Raw genomic sequence first — 22,142 nt, 5'->3', positions numbered from 1 at the left:
GCCTTGTTTTTGATTGGAAGTTGCTCAGGATTTCAATTCACACTCACATGTTGCACATTGCCCATCAAAGTTTGGGGACCTCTGTTCTATAGTATCAAAGTCTAGGATTTACACTGGAATTTTATTAGCTGCCATGTACAAGGAATTGTGTACATGAGTTCATTCTCTTGTACATTCGATAACGGCTAGGAGATAAATTAATGGCTAGGGATATCCCACTTTCCATTAGTCATACTCATCAAAGTCTCTGCCTCCAATTTTCTACCACATACTAAGGTATGCCCCTTTTCAACAGCACTCTTTAGAATCAGTGCTTTGCCTTGGACCATGCCATCTGTGACACTGGTACAGGTGCAAGCTCCAGTAATTCTCTATTAAATGTTGAAAAGCAAAGGGAAAATGGTTACAATTACCAACTTCTTATCATACATCTTACTTTTGTGTATCTTTAGGATGGTGTACGCCATGCCAGTCAGCACACGCTCTCCTTCTAGGATGTAGATGTCCCACAGTCGCAATGTGAGTGTAAATGGAGTCTGAAACAAAAACATGAGTGAGACAAGGAGAGCAAGATATATTGTGGCTCATACCAAGTAACATTACAAAAGAGGCACAGCTAAAAGAACTACCACAGGATGGACAGGAAAAAGGATTTTCCGGTTAGAAAAACCCTCACCCACCAGGATTAGCCCTTGTTGGCATGCTTCATCATTGGGTTTCTTCCCATTCCACTATGGAGTGGGCATGCTATGACCTATGGGATACATGGGAGCACTGATGTAGTCTTGTCAATGTCAATCACAGGAGAGATAGGAGTGGTGGGGTCTTGGATGAGTTAAAAATACCTGTCTCCTAGTAATACTAATGATTTAATAGATCTCTTGGAGGCAGTATGATTAAAAAAGGGCTGCCAAAGTGGGGAATGTAATGTACCAGACTTCCTAATCTACATGTTTTGGAGCCTTACCCCTAGGCTCCTCTTCAGGACCAAAGTGGACTCCCTGGTGCCACTCCTTGTTTGACTGCCTCTAATGAAAGCAGAAATAATACATGCTCTGTGATATGGTGCATTTCACCTTACTAATGTGGGGTCATAAGATGATACCTATAATTTATGGTGTCCGTCATTGATACCTATGGAAATACAAGAGAGGCATAATTATCATAGCCCCCATTTTAAATGGGCCGCTATATATGCTGTTTGTAAATAAGTGGCACCACACCCACAAACTGCACCCCACTTGTGGGAAACGGCACTTGTGAATATCAGGACTGAGAGACTAAAGTACTCACAATCAACAGTACAAGACATACTACATTTAAAACTTTTAAACAGGTAAACACGTGAGGCACACCAAACAACGCACACGTGGTGCATGCGTAACCTAGTCTGTAGTATTTGGATTCTCATATCATAGCTCTTCCGGGAGGGGTGTGTGCTTGTAGTCACACTCTAAAGATTTGGCAAAGTTTTAGAATCGATTCATCTTACCGTATCTGCAGCACCATGTAAACAATGTCAAAAAGCACTTACTTACTCAAAGCGACATTCCCGCTCTGTAGCCAATGCTCACCTCCCCGGGGTCTGAAACTTGAATGCTCACATGGGAGCAGAGTTTAAATGTGCAACATTAGACTGCTAACTTCCCCAAGATGGCAGCCTCCCGTGGAACAAAGGGGGATCTGCAAGGACCCTAAAAGTAGGTATCCCTTGTGGGTGCGTGTAATTGCACGGAGGTCATTGGGGCTTCAGTGGCTTACAGGGGCAGTACTGGGGATTCCCATATTGTTTTGATAATTATTTGGGAATTTTTCCTGTGTTTAATGAAGGGTTACTCATTCCCTTCTTACTGTGATGGTGATGTATATGTGAGTGGCTAATATTTATTGTTGAGGGTTTGCTCTTTGACACTATGGAATGTAAAGGAATGAGATGGACATAGGACCTTTTGTGCTGCCTAGATGTACCATTCATTTCAGGAGATGTTTATCTGACTAATGATTAATGTGATGTTAATACTTTGTCAGCTGACTCCAAGGTATGTTCTCATTGAGGCCAAATTGGAGTGTGCATAGTTTATAAACCCATTGTTCTTTTTCGAACAGTGTAGACTAACAATCTCTTTATGGTGTTCTAGGATAACCAACTGGTAATCTTCCACTGTGTATGCATTCTTTTTTAAATGAGTAGACATTTTAGTCGTAGCACGTCCACATTCCAGGTTGCTACGGTGTTCGCAGATGCAAGTCTTAACCTTGCAGGTGGTCATCCCCACATAATGTAGGTTACATGGACAAGTGATCATGTATACTGCTCGCTGAGTGTTACATTTGGAGAAACCTCTAATGTCCCATGTTGTGTTGTCGTTCAAGGTCACCTGTTTAGTGACCTTTGCTAGATGCCCCCCACCCACCTTACGGGGTTCCTCATTGATGTACAAAATTATACAGGAAGGAACAATTATGCAGTGTGGATGGAAAAAGAGTAAGATGGTTATGCAATCGGGCGAGCTGTCAACATGAATTCTTCGGTCTTAGAAGCCACAAAAGCAAAATTATGCCTCCGGTGGCCTGAACACCAAAACCCTCCCAAAGAAGCAGGTACTGGGCAAATCCCAGCTTCAGCTACTTTTCTCTCACAAGACTGGACTTTTGCCAAGAGCTGAAGGGCAATGGCAGCAAGAACAGTATTGCTCATGAAGCAAACTTATCGTAAGACTGCAGAATTTAATAGGTCTATAAAACACAAGTTTACTAAAGGCCACAGCTGTGACCATGTCCTTGAAAGATTGACAGATAACATTTTCAGGGATATAGTTTTCTACTAATGTAAAACCTAAAACAAAACAATCAGCGAGTTTGCTATGGTAACAATAGAAGATTTACATACAGGATTGTGTTACACACCAATGTAATATATAAACTCTTCTTGTATCGAACCTAAGTACATTGTTATCAGTAGCATTAAGTGACAAAGGAAGGAAAACAAGCACAGTAATTTCCAGACTTAAATTATGTTCTCTTTTTTAACAATTAAAACAAAGGAACAAGAAAAACATCAGATCATTTTGATCTGGTCATACACATACATCTCTTCAACATTATATAATTAAGTAGTATGTATTTTTTTTAATTCTATTTATTAAAGGTTTTTTTAAATCAGTTTCCTCCCGTCCTTATATTCATAACACTCCAAATATTGATTCATAATATTTGCAGCTATCGAATTATAGAATTAATAAGTGGCAAAAACAATGACATTTCAACACATTCTCTATTACAGATCTTTATGGATTGGGTGTAAGCCATGCTCATCCCACACCCAGTTGGGTTACGTCAACACTGCAGTGCTCTTCGCTGCCTTCTATTCTGGAATTGCGACTCCACTCTTGCTAACCTTTTCAACTTTGCCAGGGCAACACCAATTCACATATTCTACTCGTTTGGCTCCCATGCATCAATCTATATTTCTGCACCAGCTTTCCAGTAACGAAAATATTGTACTTCCTCACTTCTGGGCAATATTTATTCATGCCCCTGCTAGTGCCACATCCGCAAAAACCCTTTGATAAGATATCTTGTATGCTTCATGCCATCCCAAATGCCCAGTTGCATCGGTGTAGGATGTAGTCCTAGAAGTCCAGAGTTAATGGAGCCCTACTAATACTATTCATTAACTGCTGCATGCAGAAAGAAACTGTCTACATCCATTATGCTTAAGTAGTTGGTACACAGCTGTGATCTTTACAATAACTAAATCAACTAAATTGGTCAGAAGAAAACAATAACAAACCAAGTGAACTATAATAAGCAAAATGCACATAATGGCAATACATACAACACTAGGAAATATGGCAAACAGGACCAGGTATCTCAAGCCAAATAGCCAGCAATAGTGACTCCTCTCTCCCTACACCAGGATACCCTCCTGGGTGACAGTGTGTCTTCAAATCTGCATAACTTAACACACATTTAATAAAGTAGGTAGCTTCTTTACTCTTGTGCCTAGTTCTTTCCCATTCTCAGGTTGTGAGTGTCCCTTCCACCTACTGTCGGGAACAGAAACAGCTTCTACTGCTGGAACTGGATGGAACACAAGTGGCTCTAACTAAATATGAACAAAGAAGACATTCTTATATCTGGGGGCATTTATAAGTCCTTGTGCTCTACCTTTTGGCCAGTGGATTTTGCGCTCTGCCCATAACCTGACAGTTTAAGTATCAAAACTGATGCCCCTTCGCAGATTGATAACTAGGTGTCCTCGGTAATCCCCTCTTGTATGCTTCGCCTATAAAGATTTCACCCTGTACTGCCATTATTATCTACTGAGAGCGGGCTTCCTTATGCTAAGGATCTTATTAACACAAGGTTGGCCTATTGCAATAGTCCTTATTGTGACCTAAAAAGGCATTGCTATTGAGACTGCAATCCATCCAAAATTAGGCAGCTCAGCTGGTAGCTTTCTTCAAGGTGCTTTATACAGTCCTCCACTTCCCCTATGGCAAAGCCCCACACTTCGTGGCTTGGAGATTAAGTAGATACATTCCAGCTAGATGGCTTCACTCTGCCTCTACTCTTCATCTTTGCATACTTTCACAAATCTCACCCTGGGGAGGATGAGCTTGCTCCGTACCAGCCATACTTATTTGGAATGTTTTATCCCTTGATTTCCAACTCATTTATAATCACTTTGCTTTTAGGAATGTCCATAAAAACGGACTTCTGACTTAAATGTCTTAGCTTTTGCTTTCGCTTCTTAGTCAGAAATTAGCGCCAAGAGACCTTTTAGGCATCAAAAACCACTGAGATAACAGATGCTTTGAGCTAGAAGGTGAAGGCAATAGGAGAGTTTTTCAGACGATACCTATTTTGTGCTTGTGCTCAACTTTCAAATGGCTTCGGGAACTCGAGAAAGGCAAAATTCTTTAAACCACCACACTGATGTTTAGTGCATTAGTGGGATGTTCTGTCTGCAAGTGAAGGTTGGTCCTTTGTGGTCTAGAGGAGTTGGCAGTGGCTCTGGATAGTCTGGTGTGGCTTATAGATTAAATTATTTTCTCATTTCTGCAAAGCTATCGCAAAGATGCCTGGAAATCATTGATCGCCCTTAGCAGGACTATATTGCAAAAATTTGAGTGGGGGATGAAGAGGGGAATTCACTAACTGACCACTCTCAATGGATGTAGTCGAAGACAGATTCATTCCTGAAGTGACCACAAGTACTTAGATCTTCCTGACCCATATTACTTCTGTCCCCAGCCAAGGCCCTCACGCACACATTGAGAAAGATTTAAAAACACTCCCTGTACATAAGGACCATTGTCCTTTTGTTTTCTTACAATCAAACCCCATTTCTACGAAAAAACAAGGCTGAGCGGACTGCATCAATATGCCAGCGCTCGCTGAATTCTGCTTTGCCATAAGTGCATTTGCCGTACACGTTTATGCAATTTTAGCTAAGAGATCCTGGCAAGCAGGTGGGAATCACTCAGTTAAGAGGATGTTTCTCTGCTTGAGGGTGGAGCTGATAGCCGCCACCAATCTTGCGGGCTGGCTGGCTGTTCACCAAAGCTTATATGGACCTTTAAGTCAGGCTCACGTCTACGTCTTGAAAACGTCAGCTATAAATGTCGGAAGTTAGATAAACTAATTATTGGTGACAGGGGACTCAACCACCCTGCTCTTTACATGGCTACGGTTCCTTGGGAAAATATGGTCTCTGGTTAAAAAAAAAAACAGTTAACAATATTGGAATCTATTGGACAGAGAGATTTACCTCTTCTAAGAGATGAGCTGCAGCATTCAAAGGAATAAAGCTTCCTATACCCAGGAAGAAACTCATCTGTTTTAGGCATGCTGGGTGGAGTGAATGGGGTCTCAGCAGGCAGCTGAAGTCCTAAGGTCACTATGTGACAGGCAGTACTGACCCTCTAGCTCCCAGGCTTGCAGGGAGCTCAAAGCTAGGGAGCAGGTCAGCAGACGGGGTGACAGCAGAAATGTGGGTCTGCTCTATACATAGGCACTGGGGCAATGTGGGAGTGGGTGGTAACTAGTGTGAGCAGGGCAGCTATGTGTGGCCCCTGAGTGACTTAAGGGATAGCAGCTGGGAGTGGCACCCTGTGCGGGGAGGAGCAAGTGTATGAGTGTTTGATCCCATGCTCAGGGAGACTGATGCAGGAAGAGGTGCCACACCGGTTGAAGCTACATGCCTGTGCCTACGCTCTGGGTGTAGGCAGAGGCTGGAGGCGGACCTCGTCCCTCGCACCCTTGCTATTGAGAGGGGTACGAGTAACAGTGCCCCAGTAGCAGGTGTTGGGAAAGTGATGAACAACATAGGCAATCAGGAACAGAGCGGGCAGCATTGGAGTACAGCCTCGCCGTTGGGCAGAAGGTGAATAGATGACAGAAGGTCAGGTGCACTGGGATAACCTGGCAGTGGGAAGATGGAAGGTGAAGCAGATTTTAAAGCCTGCTGTCCAGATATCTCACAAGGAGATACAGGCAGCATTTAGGGCAAGTGTGCACCAGTCTATTTGTTCCTGTCTTTCACCTAAAAGACTCAGGGCCTCATTTACAAGCTTTTGGCGCAAGCCTTCTTGCTGCGCTGCCCTGCATCAAAAGAAAAGGTCAGGAATGCGCTGTATCTACAAGATACAGCGCATTCCTGTCCTTGTCCTCTGTGCTGGTGCACAAATTGCTGTCATGCGCCAATGCAGGCACCCTTGTGCCATGGTGCAAGGATGCCTGTGTTGCAGGATGATTGTTTTAGTGCAGGAAGGTACATCTTCCTGCACAAACACAATCAGGAGAGGTGTTTTTCTCCTATGTGTGCTCCAGAATGTGTCAAAATCCATGGGTGTTGCATGGGAACACCCACTACAACACCCAGAGTAAGGCAACACAGAGACGTGCACTGCATTGCCTTACTCCATATCTACGAGGAGATGTAAAGCCATGCAAAGGGGCTTTGTGTGGCCTTGTAGTTATGGGTCAGGAGCCTATGCAGCCAGTTCATCACAGAAGTGAGACATACCGGAGGCGGAAGCCGCTTGTAAATAAGCCCCTCAGTGTGACTACTTACATCCAAACACCCATTTTGCACAAGGACACACTTAAATGATTGAAATGTATAAGAGGCAGAAAATACTGGATTGAGAGTAGACAACAATGATGCAGCATGCAACAGAACCGTAGGTGCAGAGAAAGTATTTAGTGATGGCTGAATGAATGTCCGTTGAGCCTTACCGCTGGCTGAGGATATAGTAACAGTGCTCGCCAGGCTTCAAGGATTCTGCAATCAGAATACTGTCATGGGCTTGCACACGAGGCCGTCCACATCCTCCTGCTGGTCATGGTGCCATATTGCAGGAATACAAGTTCACATTGAAGTGTGGGGCCTTGAGCACAGCACGGGAGCACCAGGCTGAGGAGCACTTTTTAGAGAGGGCGCGAGAAAGACTGTAGCAACAGCCAGGTGCTGCAACTGTCTGCGATCTGTAGTTTGTGACCAGTTAAAAATGGAAACTCTATACGAGTAAAATGGAAACATCAGTGAAAGGAAGTGTTCTGGTCCAAGACATGATAGACACAAACCCTGAAGGGGGCTCACGCAAAGAAGCAAACGGGTGAAGGGGGCTAAACCAGAGCCCCACTCTTCATGCGGTTTGTTGTATGTTGTTTTGAAACAATCTTTAGCAAACAGCAAAAGCTCTCTGTAGAAGGACTATAAGTTAAGTAATCATATAGGATTATAGCGGGTAACGGAATGCATATGGAGTATTTCTTGCATCAAGTTCTGTTACCAAAAAGCCACATACATCTTCTTGCTGGCACTCCAAGGGATCACTAACTGATTTGGGAAGCGTCTATATTGAAACAGGTTCATGCAGTTTGTAACCAATCCTCTGACGTTTTCAACTTTTGAATATTTACCATATCTGAAACATTACTCTATAATACATTCAACACAATTAAGGACATTTTATGTATTTAGAAATACAATTCTCTAGTGCTTTTATCTGCTTTAGAATTACCCTTCTGTTAGGAAAACTCTTCCATGATGGCAAGCTCCATGCGCACACTTACAATCACTGAGCTGGGAGGGAGCAATCCTTACCCGATCCAGAAAGCACTGCATGAACCACTTAGTGGTGTAGATCCCCGTGGACATCTGTTCTTTGTCCTAATGAGAGACATAAAAGGAACAGTCACTTCGCTGGTCGGAGAGACATGGAAGCATCACAGGTCCAAAGTCAATCTTCCATGCACAAGGCTATACAAGATGGAGACTGACTACAGCAACAGCGTAAATTGTCCAACAAACCTCAACATCTCGTATCTGTGCCGCCAGCACATTTCCGAAATAAGTCTCTGCTGGGTCTTGTAAACTAGTATTGATTGGACACTCATGTCTGGTGAGAATTATTTCTGTTCTTGTTTTTTAAAGCCTTTGTAGTTATTCATTGGTCAGAAAAAGGTAGTGTACCCTGAAACTGGTCAGTTCATGAACCAGCATTAAGTAAGGTTACCAGAGTGGTCCTTAGCAACAATGTGCTGCTTTTGCTCTGTTACAGGGGTAAGAACCAGATAGTTTCTGTTTTCGTTAAACGGTTTTAGTGTACTGAAGTATTTTTAAGATCTGTGAGTAATACGACTACAATATCACTCATGCCAGCAGACAACAGCGCCATGATCTTGGTGAGAATAATCAATGCCTGTTGGTAGGGACTTATACAAACTAAAGTGAACCTGCAGTGGAGGAAATACATTTCTCTAGTATTCATCTCAAAAATATACAACGTGTCTTTTCTTCTTACCATGTGCTTCTTCAGCTTTGGAAAAAGTTTGCTCAATATCTGCTCATGATGCGCTTGAAACCTTTGCAGCTTCGGGAAGCCAGGAATGAAAAAGCCTTCCAAAGACAGTAAGAGAAAGAGTAAATCAAGCCTCAGAGCCAAATCATTTTCAATGCAGGTAGATTGGGCACAACAACGGCCAAATACAAGTCTCCATCAATATCTATAAGAATAAAATAATTGTTTACTAAAACTAAAAGTAGAGGAACCTTGAGACCATTAGTAGTTGATCACCCATCAAACATTTTAGCCTCCCCTCACCAACACTGATTGAGTCACTTGAAGTGCCGTGACACAGCCTCTTACCCTTTAGCCAGTACTGTGGTTCTAACCAGACAGTGCATTTAGTTTGTGTTTCATGTGTGGAGGCAATGTCACTTGGGGCAGGGAAGAAGGTATCAGTAATGAAGGACCCTCCCTCATTTTTGGTAAACTGTTTATTAATGTTTTCAAAATATTATAACATTCATATGTACATCAAACGCAGGATAATAATTGTGTGCAATTACTAGTAAACTAGATGAGCACAACTGTCCAGACAGCGGAACAATTGGCTGCGAAGACGTAATGCAGATGGTTCCACCACACACCATAGAACTCGCATATAACAGGATTAATTAATGCATGAGTGCTTTCAGAGAAGACCATACACTGGAATCATGAGTCACAGATAATTGAGGATGCTACAGGCACCACAGTGGCACTTTAAACCATTCCAGAAGGTCATTGTGTACGTACAACAGTGTGCATTCTAGCGCAGATCTTCAGATAAGTCACAACTTAACGATAAGAACATGAACGAACTTTGGAGGACTGTCTCTACGAGCAGCAGGCCTGGGCCGGAGCATAGTCTCAGGGGCACAGGGACCCCTCCGTTTTGCTTGTGCGCATCAGCAGAGGTCAGATACGTGCACACACTACAATCCCCTGCCTCCCTCAGAAACCACACTCTCAACTCAAAGGCCAAGGTCAGGTCTGCTGCTCAATCTTCAGCACCCAACCCATCGCACTCCTGCACCAGGAGTAGTTACATGCACTCTGTGGCCGTCAGACCGCCACTTCCACATCCGAGGTCTGCCCCAAACCTCGCAAGCATGCCAGCATCGCCTCCCAACTGACTGATATTGAATACTTGCGCAGCCCCAGCGCATCTTTCCTCGCCAACGACACTCCCTCCGCGCCAGCCCACACCTGAAACAAGGTTTTCCAGGCCCTCTCAACTGGTGGGTCAGACTACTTCCACCGGCAGGTTATCAATCTTTGGCTGTTATCAGGCCTAGGTCCAGAAATCGTGCTGCAGCTCTATTCCGCGTGTCCCTGGGAAAAAGGACCAATATACAGGACTCCAAAGTGAACGGTACTGGTCGCAACACGCACTCCGATAAGCAACCCACCACCGCCCCCCAGAAGCAACTCAACGATGGACAGGACCAGAGCATATGAATCATGTCCGCGTCATTGCGGGAGCAACGGGGACACGCGGTGTCACAGCGAGCAAAGTATCTGTTTATGCGAGCTGGAGTGAGGTATGCCCTGTGTATGATGTAGAATTGGATCAAGCGGAATCTGGAGTTATGCAGTATGTTAACATGGCAGGAGAGAGCTAATTTCCACTGCGCATCCGTGAATGGAGTAGTCGCATCCCAATCCCAGGCCGCGCGCAGCGAATCACATTCAAGGGCTGTATGTAGGAGCAACGCCTCAGTGAACCATCGAATTAGGTGCCGTCCCTGTCCCATCACCTGTATATACTGTGTCAATAAGTGTGTGGGAGGAGCAACAGACAAGTCACCCCATTTAGATGCAAGTGACCTCAGCAATGAATTATACAGCAGGAACTGCCCTGCAGGAAGGCCTGACTCCTGTATCAGCGCAGGAAACTATTTCAGCTTACCATCGTCATACAGATCACCCAGCGTATACAATTCCACTGCATGCCACGCTCGCAACTCGGACCCAGATGTAACTATAGAGCCATGGGGAGTGCCCAACAACGCCAGCTGGATCGCCCCCCCCCCAGCAAGTCGCAGGGACCTACGATAATAGCTGAAGGCCACCCTGAGGAACAACTGGTATGGTAACGCCACTCGTGCTATTGGGTGAAACAAATGCGAGACTTGCACAAGGGTATTCCAGGATTGCCATATCAGCGAGATTCAGGGCCGCCAACCACTTGGACACCCATTGGAGCTAGGATGCCAAATAGTAGTGCTCCAGGTTAGGGACCGACAGGCCACCAGTCTCCAGCGGTAATGAAAATGTCACTTACCCAGTGTACATCTGTTCGTGGCATCAGTCGCAGTAGATTCGCATGTTCTGCAATAGCTCGCCATCTGGTGTTGGGCCGGAGTGTTACAAGTTGTTTTTCTTCGAAGAAGTCTTTCGAGTCACGGGACCGAGTGACTCCTCCTTTTGTCTCCATTGCGCATGGGCGTCGACTCCATCTTCGATTGTTTTTCCCCGCAGAGGGTGAGGTAGGAGTTGAATTGTAGTAATAGTGCCCATGCAATGGAGTGACTAAGTATGCACCTATTTAAGGTTGAGATGACACATATATAAATAATTGAAGGTAACTTCCAAACTGCTACAGGCTCCCGGGGAGGCGGGTGGGCACATGCGAATCTACTGCGACTGATGCCACGAACAGATGTACACTGGGTAAGTGACATTTTCAGTTCGATGGCATCGGTCGCTGTAGATACGCATGTTCTGCATAGACTAGTAAGCAGTTATTTCCCCAAAAGCGGTGGATCAGCCTGTAGGAGTGGAAGTAGTCTGAAATAATGTTCTTAATACAGCTTGACCTACTGTGGCTTGTTGTGCGGATAACACGTCTACACAGTAGTGCTTGGTGAATGTGTGAGGCGTAGACCATGTGGCCGCCTTACATATTTCTTGCATTGGGATGTTTCCTAGAAAGGCCATGGTAGCACCTTTCTTTCTGGTTGAGTGTGCCCTTGGTGTAATGGGCAGCTGTCGTTTAGCTTTAAGGTAGGAGATTTGGATGCATTTAACTATCCATCTGGCTATACCTTGTTTTGAAATTGGGTTTCCTGCATGAGGTTTTTGAAATGCAATAAAGAGTTGTTTAGTCTTTCTGATGTTTTTTGTTCTGTCAATGTAATACATCAATGCTCTTTTGACATCTAATGTATGTAGTGCCCTTTCAGCTACGGTATCTGGCTGTGGAAAGAACACTGGAAGTTCCACTGTTTGATTTAGATGGAACGGTGAAATAACCTTTGGCAAAAATTTAGGATTGGTCCTTAGGACGACTTTATTTTTGTGTAGTTGTATAAAAGGTTCCTGTATTGTAAACGCCTGAATCTCGCTTACTCTTCTTAGGGAAGTAATGGCGATGAGAAATGCCACCTTCCAGGTTAGGAACTGTATGTCGCAGGAGTGCATGGGTTCAAAAGGTGGACCCATAAGTCTAGTTAGGACAACATTTAGGTTCCATGAAGGAACAGGTAGTGTTCTTGGTGGTATAATTCTCCTAAGGCCCTCCATGAATGCTTTAATGACTGGTATCTTATATAGGGAAGTTGAATAGGTAGTCTGCAGGTATGCAGATATTGCTGCAAGGTGTATTTTAATGGAAGAGAAAGCTAGGTTAGATTTTTGTAAGTGAAGCAAGTAACCCACTACATGTTCTGGAGTTGTGTGTAATGGTTGTATTTGATTAATATGGCAGTAGCAAACAAACCTCTTCCATTTACTTGCATAGCAGTGCCTGGTGGATGGCCTTCTGGCTTGTTTTATGACTTCCATACATTCTTGGGTAAGTTGTAAGTGCCCGAATTCTAGGATTTCAGGAGCCAGATTTCTAGATTCAGCGATGCTGGATCTGGGTGTCTGATCTTTTGGTTGTGCTGTGTCAACAGATCTGGCCTGTTGGGCAATTTGATGCAGGGTACCACTGATAGGTCTAGCAGCGTTGTGTACCAGGGTTGCCTTGCCCAAGTTGGTGCTATCAATATGAGTTTGAGTTTGCTTTGACTGAGTTTGTTTACCAGGTAAGGAAGGAGAGGGAGAGGAGGAAAAGCGTAAGCAAATATCCCTGACCAGTTCATCCATAGGGCATTGCCTTGGGATTGTTTGTGTGGGTATCTGGATGCGAAGTTTTGGCATTTTGCGTTCTCCCTTGTCGCAAACAAGTCTATCTGAGGTGTTCCCCAGAGTTTGAAATAAGTGTTCAGAATTTGGGGGTGAATTTCCCATTCGTGGACCTGTTGATGATCTCGAGAGAGATTGTCTGCGAGTTGATTTTGGATCCCTGGTATAAACTGTGCTATTAGGCGAATTTGGTTGTGAATTGCCCAATGCCAAATTTTTTGTGCTAGCAGGCTTAACTGCGTGGAGTGCGTCCCCCCCTGCTTGTTTAGATAATACATTGTTGTCATGTTGTCTGTTTTGACGAGAATGTATTTGTGAACTATTATTGGTTGGAAAGCTTTTAGTGCTTGAAAAACTGCTAGAAGTTCTAGGTGATTGATATGCAGTTTTGTTTGATGTACGTTCCATTGTCCTTGTATGCTGTGTTGATCGAGGTGTGCTCCCCACCCTGTCATGGAAGCATCTGTTGTTATTACGTATTGTGGCACTGGGTCTTGGAAAGGCCGCCCCTTGTTTAAATTTATGTTGTTCCACCACAGAAGCGAGAGGTAAGTTTGGCGGTCTATTAACACCAGATCTAGAAGGTGACCCTGTGCTTGAGACCACTGTGATGCTAGGCATTGTTGTAAGGGCCTCATGTGCAGTCTTGCGTTTGGGACAATGGCTATGCATGAAGACATCATGCCTAGGAGTTGTAATACCATCTTTGCCTGTATCTTTTGTGTTGGATACATGCGTTGTATGATGGTGTTGAAATTTAGAATTCTTTGTGGACTTGGAGTGGCTACTCCCTTTGATGTGTCTATTATGGCTCCTAGGTATTGTTGTACCTTGCGCGGCAGAATGTTGGATTTTGTAAAGTTGACGGTGAACCCGAGTTTGAAGAGGGTTTGTATGATCTGATTTGTGTGATTTGAGCACTGTATGAACGAATGGGCCTTGATTAGCCAGTCGTCCAAATATGGGAACACATGTATTTGCTGCCTTCTTATGTGTGCAGCGACTACCGCTAGACATTTGGTAAAGACTCTTGGTGCGGTTGTTAATCCGAAAGGCAGTACCTTGAATTGGTAATGTATTCCTTTGAATACAAACCTTAGGTATTTCCTGTGCGATGGGTGTATTGGTATATGGAAATAAGCATCCTTGAGGTCTAAAGTTGCCATGTAGTCGTGTAGTTTTAGCAATGGCAATACTTCTTGTAGTGTGACCATGTGGAAGTGGTCTGATTTGATGAAAGTGTTCACTACTCTGAGGTCTAGGATTGGTCTCAGTGTTTTGTCCTTCTTTGGTATCAGAAAGTACAGTGAGTAAACTCCTGTGTTTATTTGTGTGTTTGGCACTAATTCGATTGCATTCTTTTGCAATAGTGCCTGCACTTCTATCTCCAGGAGATTGGAATGGTGTGTTGTTAAATTTTGTGCTTTTGGTGGTATGTTTGGAGGGAATTGTAGAAATTCTATGCAATAACCATGTTGGATAATTGCTAGAACCCAAGTGTCTGTAGTGATTTTCTCCCATGCTTTGTAATAATGACCTATTCTTCCCCCCACTGGTGTTGTGTGGAGGGGGTGAGTGACATGTGAGTCACTGTTTAGTAGTAGGGGTTTTGGGGCTTTGAAATCTTCCTCTATTTCTAGGGAATTGCCCTCCTCTATATTGTCCCCGAAAACCTCCTCTATACTGTCCTTGGTAACTGGACGGTGTGGCTTGTGAGGTGCTGGCTTGTGTGCTTTGACCCCGAAACCCCCCTCGAAAGGGCGTTTTACGGAATGTGCTGTAATTCCCTCTGCTCTGCGGGGAGTAGAGTGCGCCCATGGCTTTGGCAGTGTCCGTATCTTTTTTGAGTTTCTCAATCGCTGTGTCCACTTCTGGACCGAACAGTTCTTTTTCATTAAAAGGCATATTGAGAACTGCTTGTTGAATCTCTGGTTTAAATCCAGACGTTCGGAGCCATGCATGCCTTCTGATAGTTACAGATGTATTAATTGTCCGTGCAGCTGTATCTGCAGCGTCCATGGAGGAGCGTATCTGGTTGTTGGAGATGGTCTGTCCCTCCTCAACCACTTGTTTTGCCCTATTTTGTAAGTCCTTGGGCAGATGTTCAATGAGATGTTGCATCTCGTCCCAGTGGGCTCTGTCATAGCGCGCAAGTAGTGCCTGGGAGTTCGCGATGCGCCACTGGTTTGCAGCTTGTGCTGCGACTCTTTTACCAGCTGCATCGAACTTGCGGCTTTCTTTATCTGGGGGTGGTGCATCTCCAGATGTGTGAGAGTTGGCCCTTTTCCTAGCTGCTCCTACAACGACAGTCTGGTGGCAGCTGTGTAGTGATGAAAACCGGGTCCGTAGGAGGCGCCTTATACTTTTTTTCCACCCTTGGTGTGATTGCCCTACTCTTGACCGGCTCCTTAAAGATGTCTTTTGCGTGCCGGAGCATACCAGGGAGCATAGGCAGGCTTTGGTATGAGCTGTGGGTGGAGGAGAGTGTGTTGAATAAGAAATCATCCTCGACCTGTTCTGAGTGGAGGCTTACGTTGTGAAATTGTGCTGCTCTAGCCACCACTTGAGAGTACGCGGTGCTGTCTTCTGGTGGAGATGGCTTTGTAGGGTATGCCTCCGGACTGTTATCTGACACTGGGGCGTCGTATAGGTCCCATGCGTCCTGATCTTGGTCACCCTGGCTCATGGTGGTGTGAGCTGGGGAGTGTGATGGAGTTTGTGCTGGTGAAACGTTAATCACGGGCGGAGGAGAGGGTGGTGGGGTAACTCTTTTCACCACTTTTGGTTGTGGTGTTTGTTCCGTCTGGAACTCCAACCTTCTCTTTCTCCTAATGGGGGGAAGGGTGCTTATTTTTCCTGTCCCCTGCTGAATGAAGATACGCTTTTGCGTATGGTCCACATCAGTTGCTTGTAGCTCTTCCTCAAACCTATGCTTCTGCATTTGGGAGGTTAGCGAGTGCTCTTCTGTATAAGAGCCTGAAGCTGGGTCGCTTGCAGTTTGTTTCGGCATCGAAACTTTGTCTGCGTGTTTTTTCGGCTCCGAGGTGACTTTTTTCCTTTTCGGGGCCGAAACCTCTCGGCGTCGATCTGTTTCGGTGCCGCTGTCTCGGCGTCGAGCCGTGTCCACACCGGCATCTCGGTGTCGAGGCTTGTCTCCAGCACTTTCTCGGTCCCGAGAAGGCTGCGTGCCGGTGTCTCGACCGGAGTCGGACGATCTCGGCACTGTTTGGGCCTTTTTCGGTGCCGACGATCGGTCACCGAATTTATGGGTCGAGCCATGGCCTGGTGGCAGTGGCGTCCCCTGGGCCTTGTAAATGTTCCTCTGAGTGGATTTCGACGTCTTACTCACGGTTTGTGTATCGTCGAATTTTTCGGAGTCCGAGTCTTGGATCGAGAAGGTACCTTCCTCTTCCTGTTCCTCGAACTCCCGTTGGGCTGTCGGTGCGGACGCCATCTGAAGTCTTCTGGCTCGACGGTCTCGGAGTGTTTTTCGGGACCGGAACGCACGACAGGCCTCGCAGGTGTCTTCGCTGTGCTCAGGTGACAGGCACAGGTTGCAGACCAAGTGTTGGTCTGTGTAGGGGTATTTATTGTGGCATTTGGGGCAGAAACGGAACGGGGTCCGTTCCATCGGCGTTCTTCAGCACGCGGTCAGGCCGACCAGGCCCCGACGGAGGATCGAAAAACTACCCCAAAGGGCACCGGAGCTCTTCGATCTTCGATGCGGTGTGGAATCTAAGTACGCCGATCCCGAACGCAACAATACCGACGAAAATCTTCCGAAATTAGCTAATTTTCCGTTCCGAAACTCGGAGCGACAGGAACACGTCCGAACCCGATGGCGGAAAAAAAACAATCGAAGATGGAGTCGACGCCCATGCGCAATGGAGACAAAAGGAGGAGTCACTCGGTCCCGTGACTCGAAAGACTTCTTCGAAGAAAAACAACTTGTAACACTCCGGCCCAACACCAGATGGCGAGCTATTGCAGAACATGCGTATCTACAGCGACAGATGCCATCGAACATACAGTTTCCTGAGCGCGACCCTACACCTTCCCCCATTCCAAATAAACTCCCTCAATGTAGTTTCCAGGTTCTTGAAGAAACTAAGAGGGATATAATGCGGGATGTTAGTGAAGTAATATAAAAGGCGTGGCAGAACTATCATTTTTAATAGCGCTATCCTGCCTGCCCACCGACAGCGGCAGTGTCTGCCAAAAAGTCATCTGGGATTTGATTGAGGACACCGCTCTCTTAAGGTTTCCATCTTTTAGATTGTCTTCATGGTGATCGATGCGGATGCCCGGATAACGGAATGCGCGGGGCTGCCAGGGAACCGCACTCCCAAAGAAACAAAGCTCTGGATCAGGGAGCCCAGGGTCAAAGGGGAAAAGGCAGGACTTAGCCCAATTAACCCTGAGGCCAGACAACGAGGCAAACTGCTGCAGTAAGGACCCAACCCCTGAAAGGATTCGCAAAATATCCCGGAAGTATAACAAGAGGTCATTGTCGTACATCGATATCACATGCATACCATCCCCAAGAGAGATGCCCCAGCTCGTACCACTGTCACGCAAGGCCGCCACCAGCGGTTCCATAGCAAGGGAGAAGAGTAATGGGGAAAGGGGGCAACCTTACCTCGTACCTCTGCACACATTGACTGGCTTTGATATAATGCGCCCCACCTTAACCCGAACCTGCGGCTTAGTGTATAGCAATTTAACCATACGAACAAAAAAGGGCCCCATGCCGAACCGCTGCAAGACCCTGAAAAGATAAGGCCACTCCAGGGAATCGAAGGCCTTCTCCAGGTCAAGAAGGAGGCAACCCGCACGCGGCCAGACTCACCTTGCGTAGCGCATAACTCGAAACAGCTGCCTGATGTTTTAAGACGTGTCCCTCGCCGGAACAAATCCATTTTGGTCTGGGTGCACCAGGTCCGGCGTGATGGGTGCCAAACACATTGCTAAAATTCTGGCTAATATTTTGTAGTCCTTATTGAGCATGGCTAAAGGGCGGTACGAGCCCAACTCAACCGGATCCTTGTTGGGCTTAGGAAGAGAAACTAGCATCGCCTCCCTTTGAGATGCCGACAAGTGTCCCCTCTGCACCGCCTCCTCATAGACGCAGAGAAGCTTGGGCGCAAGGAGTAGAGTAAACACCTTATAAAAGTCGGTCGGCAGGCCAACCGGGCCCGGCATCCTACCTGACGCCAGCTCGCGAATACCAGCCTGCACCTCAGTAAGATCAAGAGGTTCCTCCAGCGCATTCCTGGGTCAGCCGTCAGACATGGGAGCTCCACCCCGGAGAGGAAGTCATCACACAACCGCTCGGGGGCCACCACAGCTGAGGTATAAAACGTCTCATAGTGCTGCGTAAATGCCGAATGTATTTCCCCAGGTGTATGCAACAAACGGCCAGTCTCTGAGCGAACCTCCATAACCGGGCCATGGTCGCGGTCACCTCTGATCAGCCAGGCAAGAAGTCTACCAGATTTGTCTGCTGAGGTGTGCGTTCTCGCCGAGTGAGCGGCGTAGTTCAAGCGACGCAGCTGTTCAAGCAGAGTTAAACGCTCAGCACGGGCCTGAGACAACAACTCCATTGTTGTGGGATCCCAAGCAACCTCCCGCTCCGGGCGCAACGTTTCCCGCTCTATAGGAGCAAGGTCCTGCTCAACCGAGCATCTCAAATTCACTGGGTCCCCATGCAATGACCATGGATGAAAACCTTAAAGGCATCCCACTCCAACAGGCACGTAGAGGCGGTGCCCTCATTGTGCTCAAAGAACTCCGGGATGGCCGTTTCTAGTGATGTCTTAAAGGCAGCGTCTTCCAGGAGCTCAGGACTGAGCCTCCAGGTAGGGACAGCTGAAGGTGAGACATCCCAACATAGGCCTACAATCTGCGGGTTATGATCTGAGTACCTGCGCCCCAAATAGTCCACGTCCACAATCGCAGAGGCCAGGTTTTGTGTGCAGAATATTCGATCAAGGAGTACATGCTGGGAGTGCGGGGCAGAGTAATAGGAATAAACTCGATCATCAGGATTATGCTGCCGCCATATATCAATCAAGTGCCAGTGATGGGCCCAATGGACCAACCCGCGCGCAGCCGCCACAGTTGGTGATGTAGTCAGCGGGGGGAAGGAACGATCTAAATCTATATCTAACACACTATTGAAGTCTCCACCCAGCAACCAGGGGTAATCGCTCCAACCTGATAAGTGATGGAACAGTGTGCAGAAAAGAAGCCTGATCTACCTTTGGGGCGTAGATAGAACCCAGCACTAAGGCCCTGCCCGCAAGTCGCCCGCGCACCAGGACAAATCTCTCCTGCGGGTCTATGATTTGATCCTCCGCAACGAAGGGGACACCCGGCTTAATCCAGATCAGGACTCACCTTGCATAGGAGGAGTGGCCTGTTGCATATAATTGCCCTCTCCAGCACCGCTGCAAACGAGGGAGTTCTGCCTGCGCTAAATGGGTCTCTTGCAAGGAGGCAAGATGGACTGAGTGCCGTTTCAGGTACGAATATATGGAGTACCTGCGCCTAGGCGTATGTATACTGCGCACATTCCAAGTGAGTGCAGTGCACGAAGTCATGGCAGTTTTAGCTTAGCATGCGCGCATTCCACACGTCCCACCCATAAGCACAGCACAGCGCAGCATGTCAGTTACCCCACGCCCAGACCGACCGCTCGTGCAGTGCCTCCAACATAAACAAAACAGAGCCAATACCATTAGAGCAGAAGAACAACCGGTTCCCGCCCAAACCCAACAACTTGAACATTCAGCAACACAATCACCCATATTAATCCTCCAACAGTAGGAGAGTGGGGTAAGCCAGATCACACAGAGAATTAGGCAGGCTCTAAACCAACCAGCCCGGCCATAGTGGATAACAGTAGGGGGAAGGGGAGGGCCAACAGCGGACCGGGCTTTTGGGCCACGATCTGAGACAACCACAGTACCAGCGGAGGCCAAACAATTTATCAGTACAACAACTGGTTGCCTGGCATTCAGACCATCAGGCTGCCCGTACACAGTTTTATGTCATCTCCGTGAGCCAGGCCCACCATTTACATCAAGCAAAGGGCCACAGTACTTCTCTGCCGTCCAGATATGTCAGAGCAGGGCCTAGAAGTGGTCGTCCGCAGTGGCAGGAGTCACCACTGGGCAATCCGGGAAGCCCAACTCCAAGAGCCGGTCCAGTGTGGCAGGAAGGTCACTGGGGGGCTGAGAGATTTCAGTGTCCGACTCGGACACCCTCGAGGAAGTGCTGATCGCCACTGCCGATTGCAGCGCCTCGCCTCGCACCTCTCCTGTATTAACTGCTCCAGATCAGGGGCATGCGCCATGGCCTCAGCAGTCCCAGCGCCCTTCCTTTGTCCGCGCCGCACCCGGCTGCGCTTAATCTGCGACGCAGGCGGGTGCCTCTCCACTTCACAGCCCGAAACGCGACCCGTTGACTCCAGCCAGTCCCATGCAGCTTCTGCCGTGGTAAAGAAGTGAGTTTTGTTGTCAGCTATGATGCGGAGCTTGGCTGGAAATAATAGAGAGTACTCCAGGCGCAACTCTCTAGGCCTGTGCTTCAAAGGCATATAGGAGGCCCTGTCTCGCTGCACCGCCAGAGTATAGTCTGGGAACAAGAACAACATTATTTGCACGTCATCTACTCGGAGCGGCGGAGAGGATCTCACCGATTTGAGAATGATGTCACAATCCATATAATGAAGCAGATGTATTATGAAGGGGCGAGGACCACTTCCCGGAGGCCGTGGCTGCGTGGGGATTCGATGAGCCCGTTCCACCGAAAAAAAGGGGGTCAAGGCACCCTCTGGCACTAGCCCCCTCAGCCAGTTCTCTGAGTAAGTCACTACATTCCGGCCCTCTGCGCCCTCCGGCAAGCCCACCACTCGTATGTTATTCTGCCGCGTGCGGCCCTCTGCATCCTCCACACGGTGCTCCAACTCCGCCACTCGTGCCAGGGCATCCCCCATATTGGCCTCTAAGCGAGACGTCACCGGAGCTAGCTCATCCACTTTCGCCTCCAACATACCCGTCTTGTCCGCCAGGTTGCGATGGTCAGCATGCAGCAGAACAAGGTCACTGGCCACTTTGTCAATCTTGGCTTCCAATGAAGTGCGGGCACGCTCCAGCGAGTCGACAATTTGTTCTACCACGGCCAACACAGCGTCCAGCTTTTGACTGTCCTGCGCCCTCCCGGCTCCAGTGCCAGAGCGAAGTCGTCCCCTTCCCGCCATGGCAAAGGTCTATCCACGCGCCAAATCAGCACCACTGCGCACGCCGTGCAACTCACCACCAACGGCGCAGTCAGCGCTCCCCAGCGCGGTCAACCAGATCTGGGGGTCCAGGCCAGGGGAGCAATAGAGTAAGTATGACAGCCATGCGTCAGCTCAGGTCGTCCGAGCCAGCTCCTACAATCTCCTGATAAGCCACTACGATGGCGCAATTTGACCAGCACCACGAGGCTGGAAGGATCAACTCTCCGCCGCCAGCTCCGCACCCAGCTTCAAAGTCTGTTGCCGCCTCGAGCTCACAGGGCAGGTGCTGCACCAATCCGTCAAAAGGCTGGGCCCCCTTGCCTGCGCCACCTAGTATGGAGCCTCGCAGCAGCACAAGCAGCCCGACCTGCAATGCACCTGCAGCCCACCTCCATCCTCTGCTCACAGGATTCCGGCTGCCAGCTCCGGTCTACAAGTAGTCTGAGAAGTGTTCCTTTCAGGAGCAGACTGCTCAATGTAAGCCACGTGGCAAGGAGGCCTGAAGCCCCCCTCCAATGTCGTGGCTCTCTGCCCGGGAGGCAGAGTCCCAACAACACTCGCCTCCTGAACTTCCAAACTTCCTTTGGTTCTGCGGGGGCGGCGGCCCTCCAGGCGCCTCCCGCACTCAGGCCCCGATGGTCTGGCCTCGCAGCGCCCAGAGCGCACGCCGCCACCAAGCCACGTCCGCCGGTCACCGGCACTCGGCAGGCCGCAGACCCACGTGGGCCCGGTTCCTCTCCGCCTCCTCCACAAGTCAGTGCCCAGGATTGCCGCGTCCCGAGGCACCGCAGCAGCGTCGCGCCCTCCCCAGCTGGGCACCGCCGGCCCTTGAGCCCCCGTTGATGGCCGGATAAGCCGGTCGGTGCACGGAGCTCTTCTAGCTCGCG

General features: G+C 47.8%; 1 protein-coding gene across 3 annotated transcripts in view; it reads right to left on the bottom strand.

The window, feature by feature from the left end:
• Positions 1-22,142, bottom strand: part of LOC138284364 (uncharacterized) — a 228,662-nt gene that overhangs the window by 20,315 nt on the left and 186,205 nt on the right. For all 3 annotated transcript variants that reach the window (XM_069223057.1, XM_069223058.1, XM_069223059.1), the window contains 3 exons: positions 8,817-8,911; positions 8,117-8,182; positions 437-536 (listed from right to left, as the gene is read on the bottom strand). In XM_069223057.1, coding sequence (XP_069079158.1) covers positions 437-536; positions 8,117-8,182; positions 8,817-8,911 — 261 coding nt within the window. The remainder of the gene's footprint in view (positions 1-436; positions 537-8,116; positions 8,183-8,816; positions 8,912-22,142) is intronic.

Source organism: Pleurodeles waltl, chromosome 3_1, assembly GCF_031143425.1.
Source record: "Pleurodeles waltl isolate 20211129_DDA chromosome 3_1, aPleWal1.hap1.20221129, whole genome shotgun sequence".
Taxonomy (NCBI): Eukaryota; Metazoa; Chordata; class Amphibia; order Caudata; family Salamandridae; genus Pleurodeles; species Pleurodeles waltl.
This window is presented reverse-complemented; position numbering and strand designations above follow the sequence as displayed.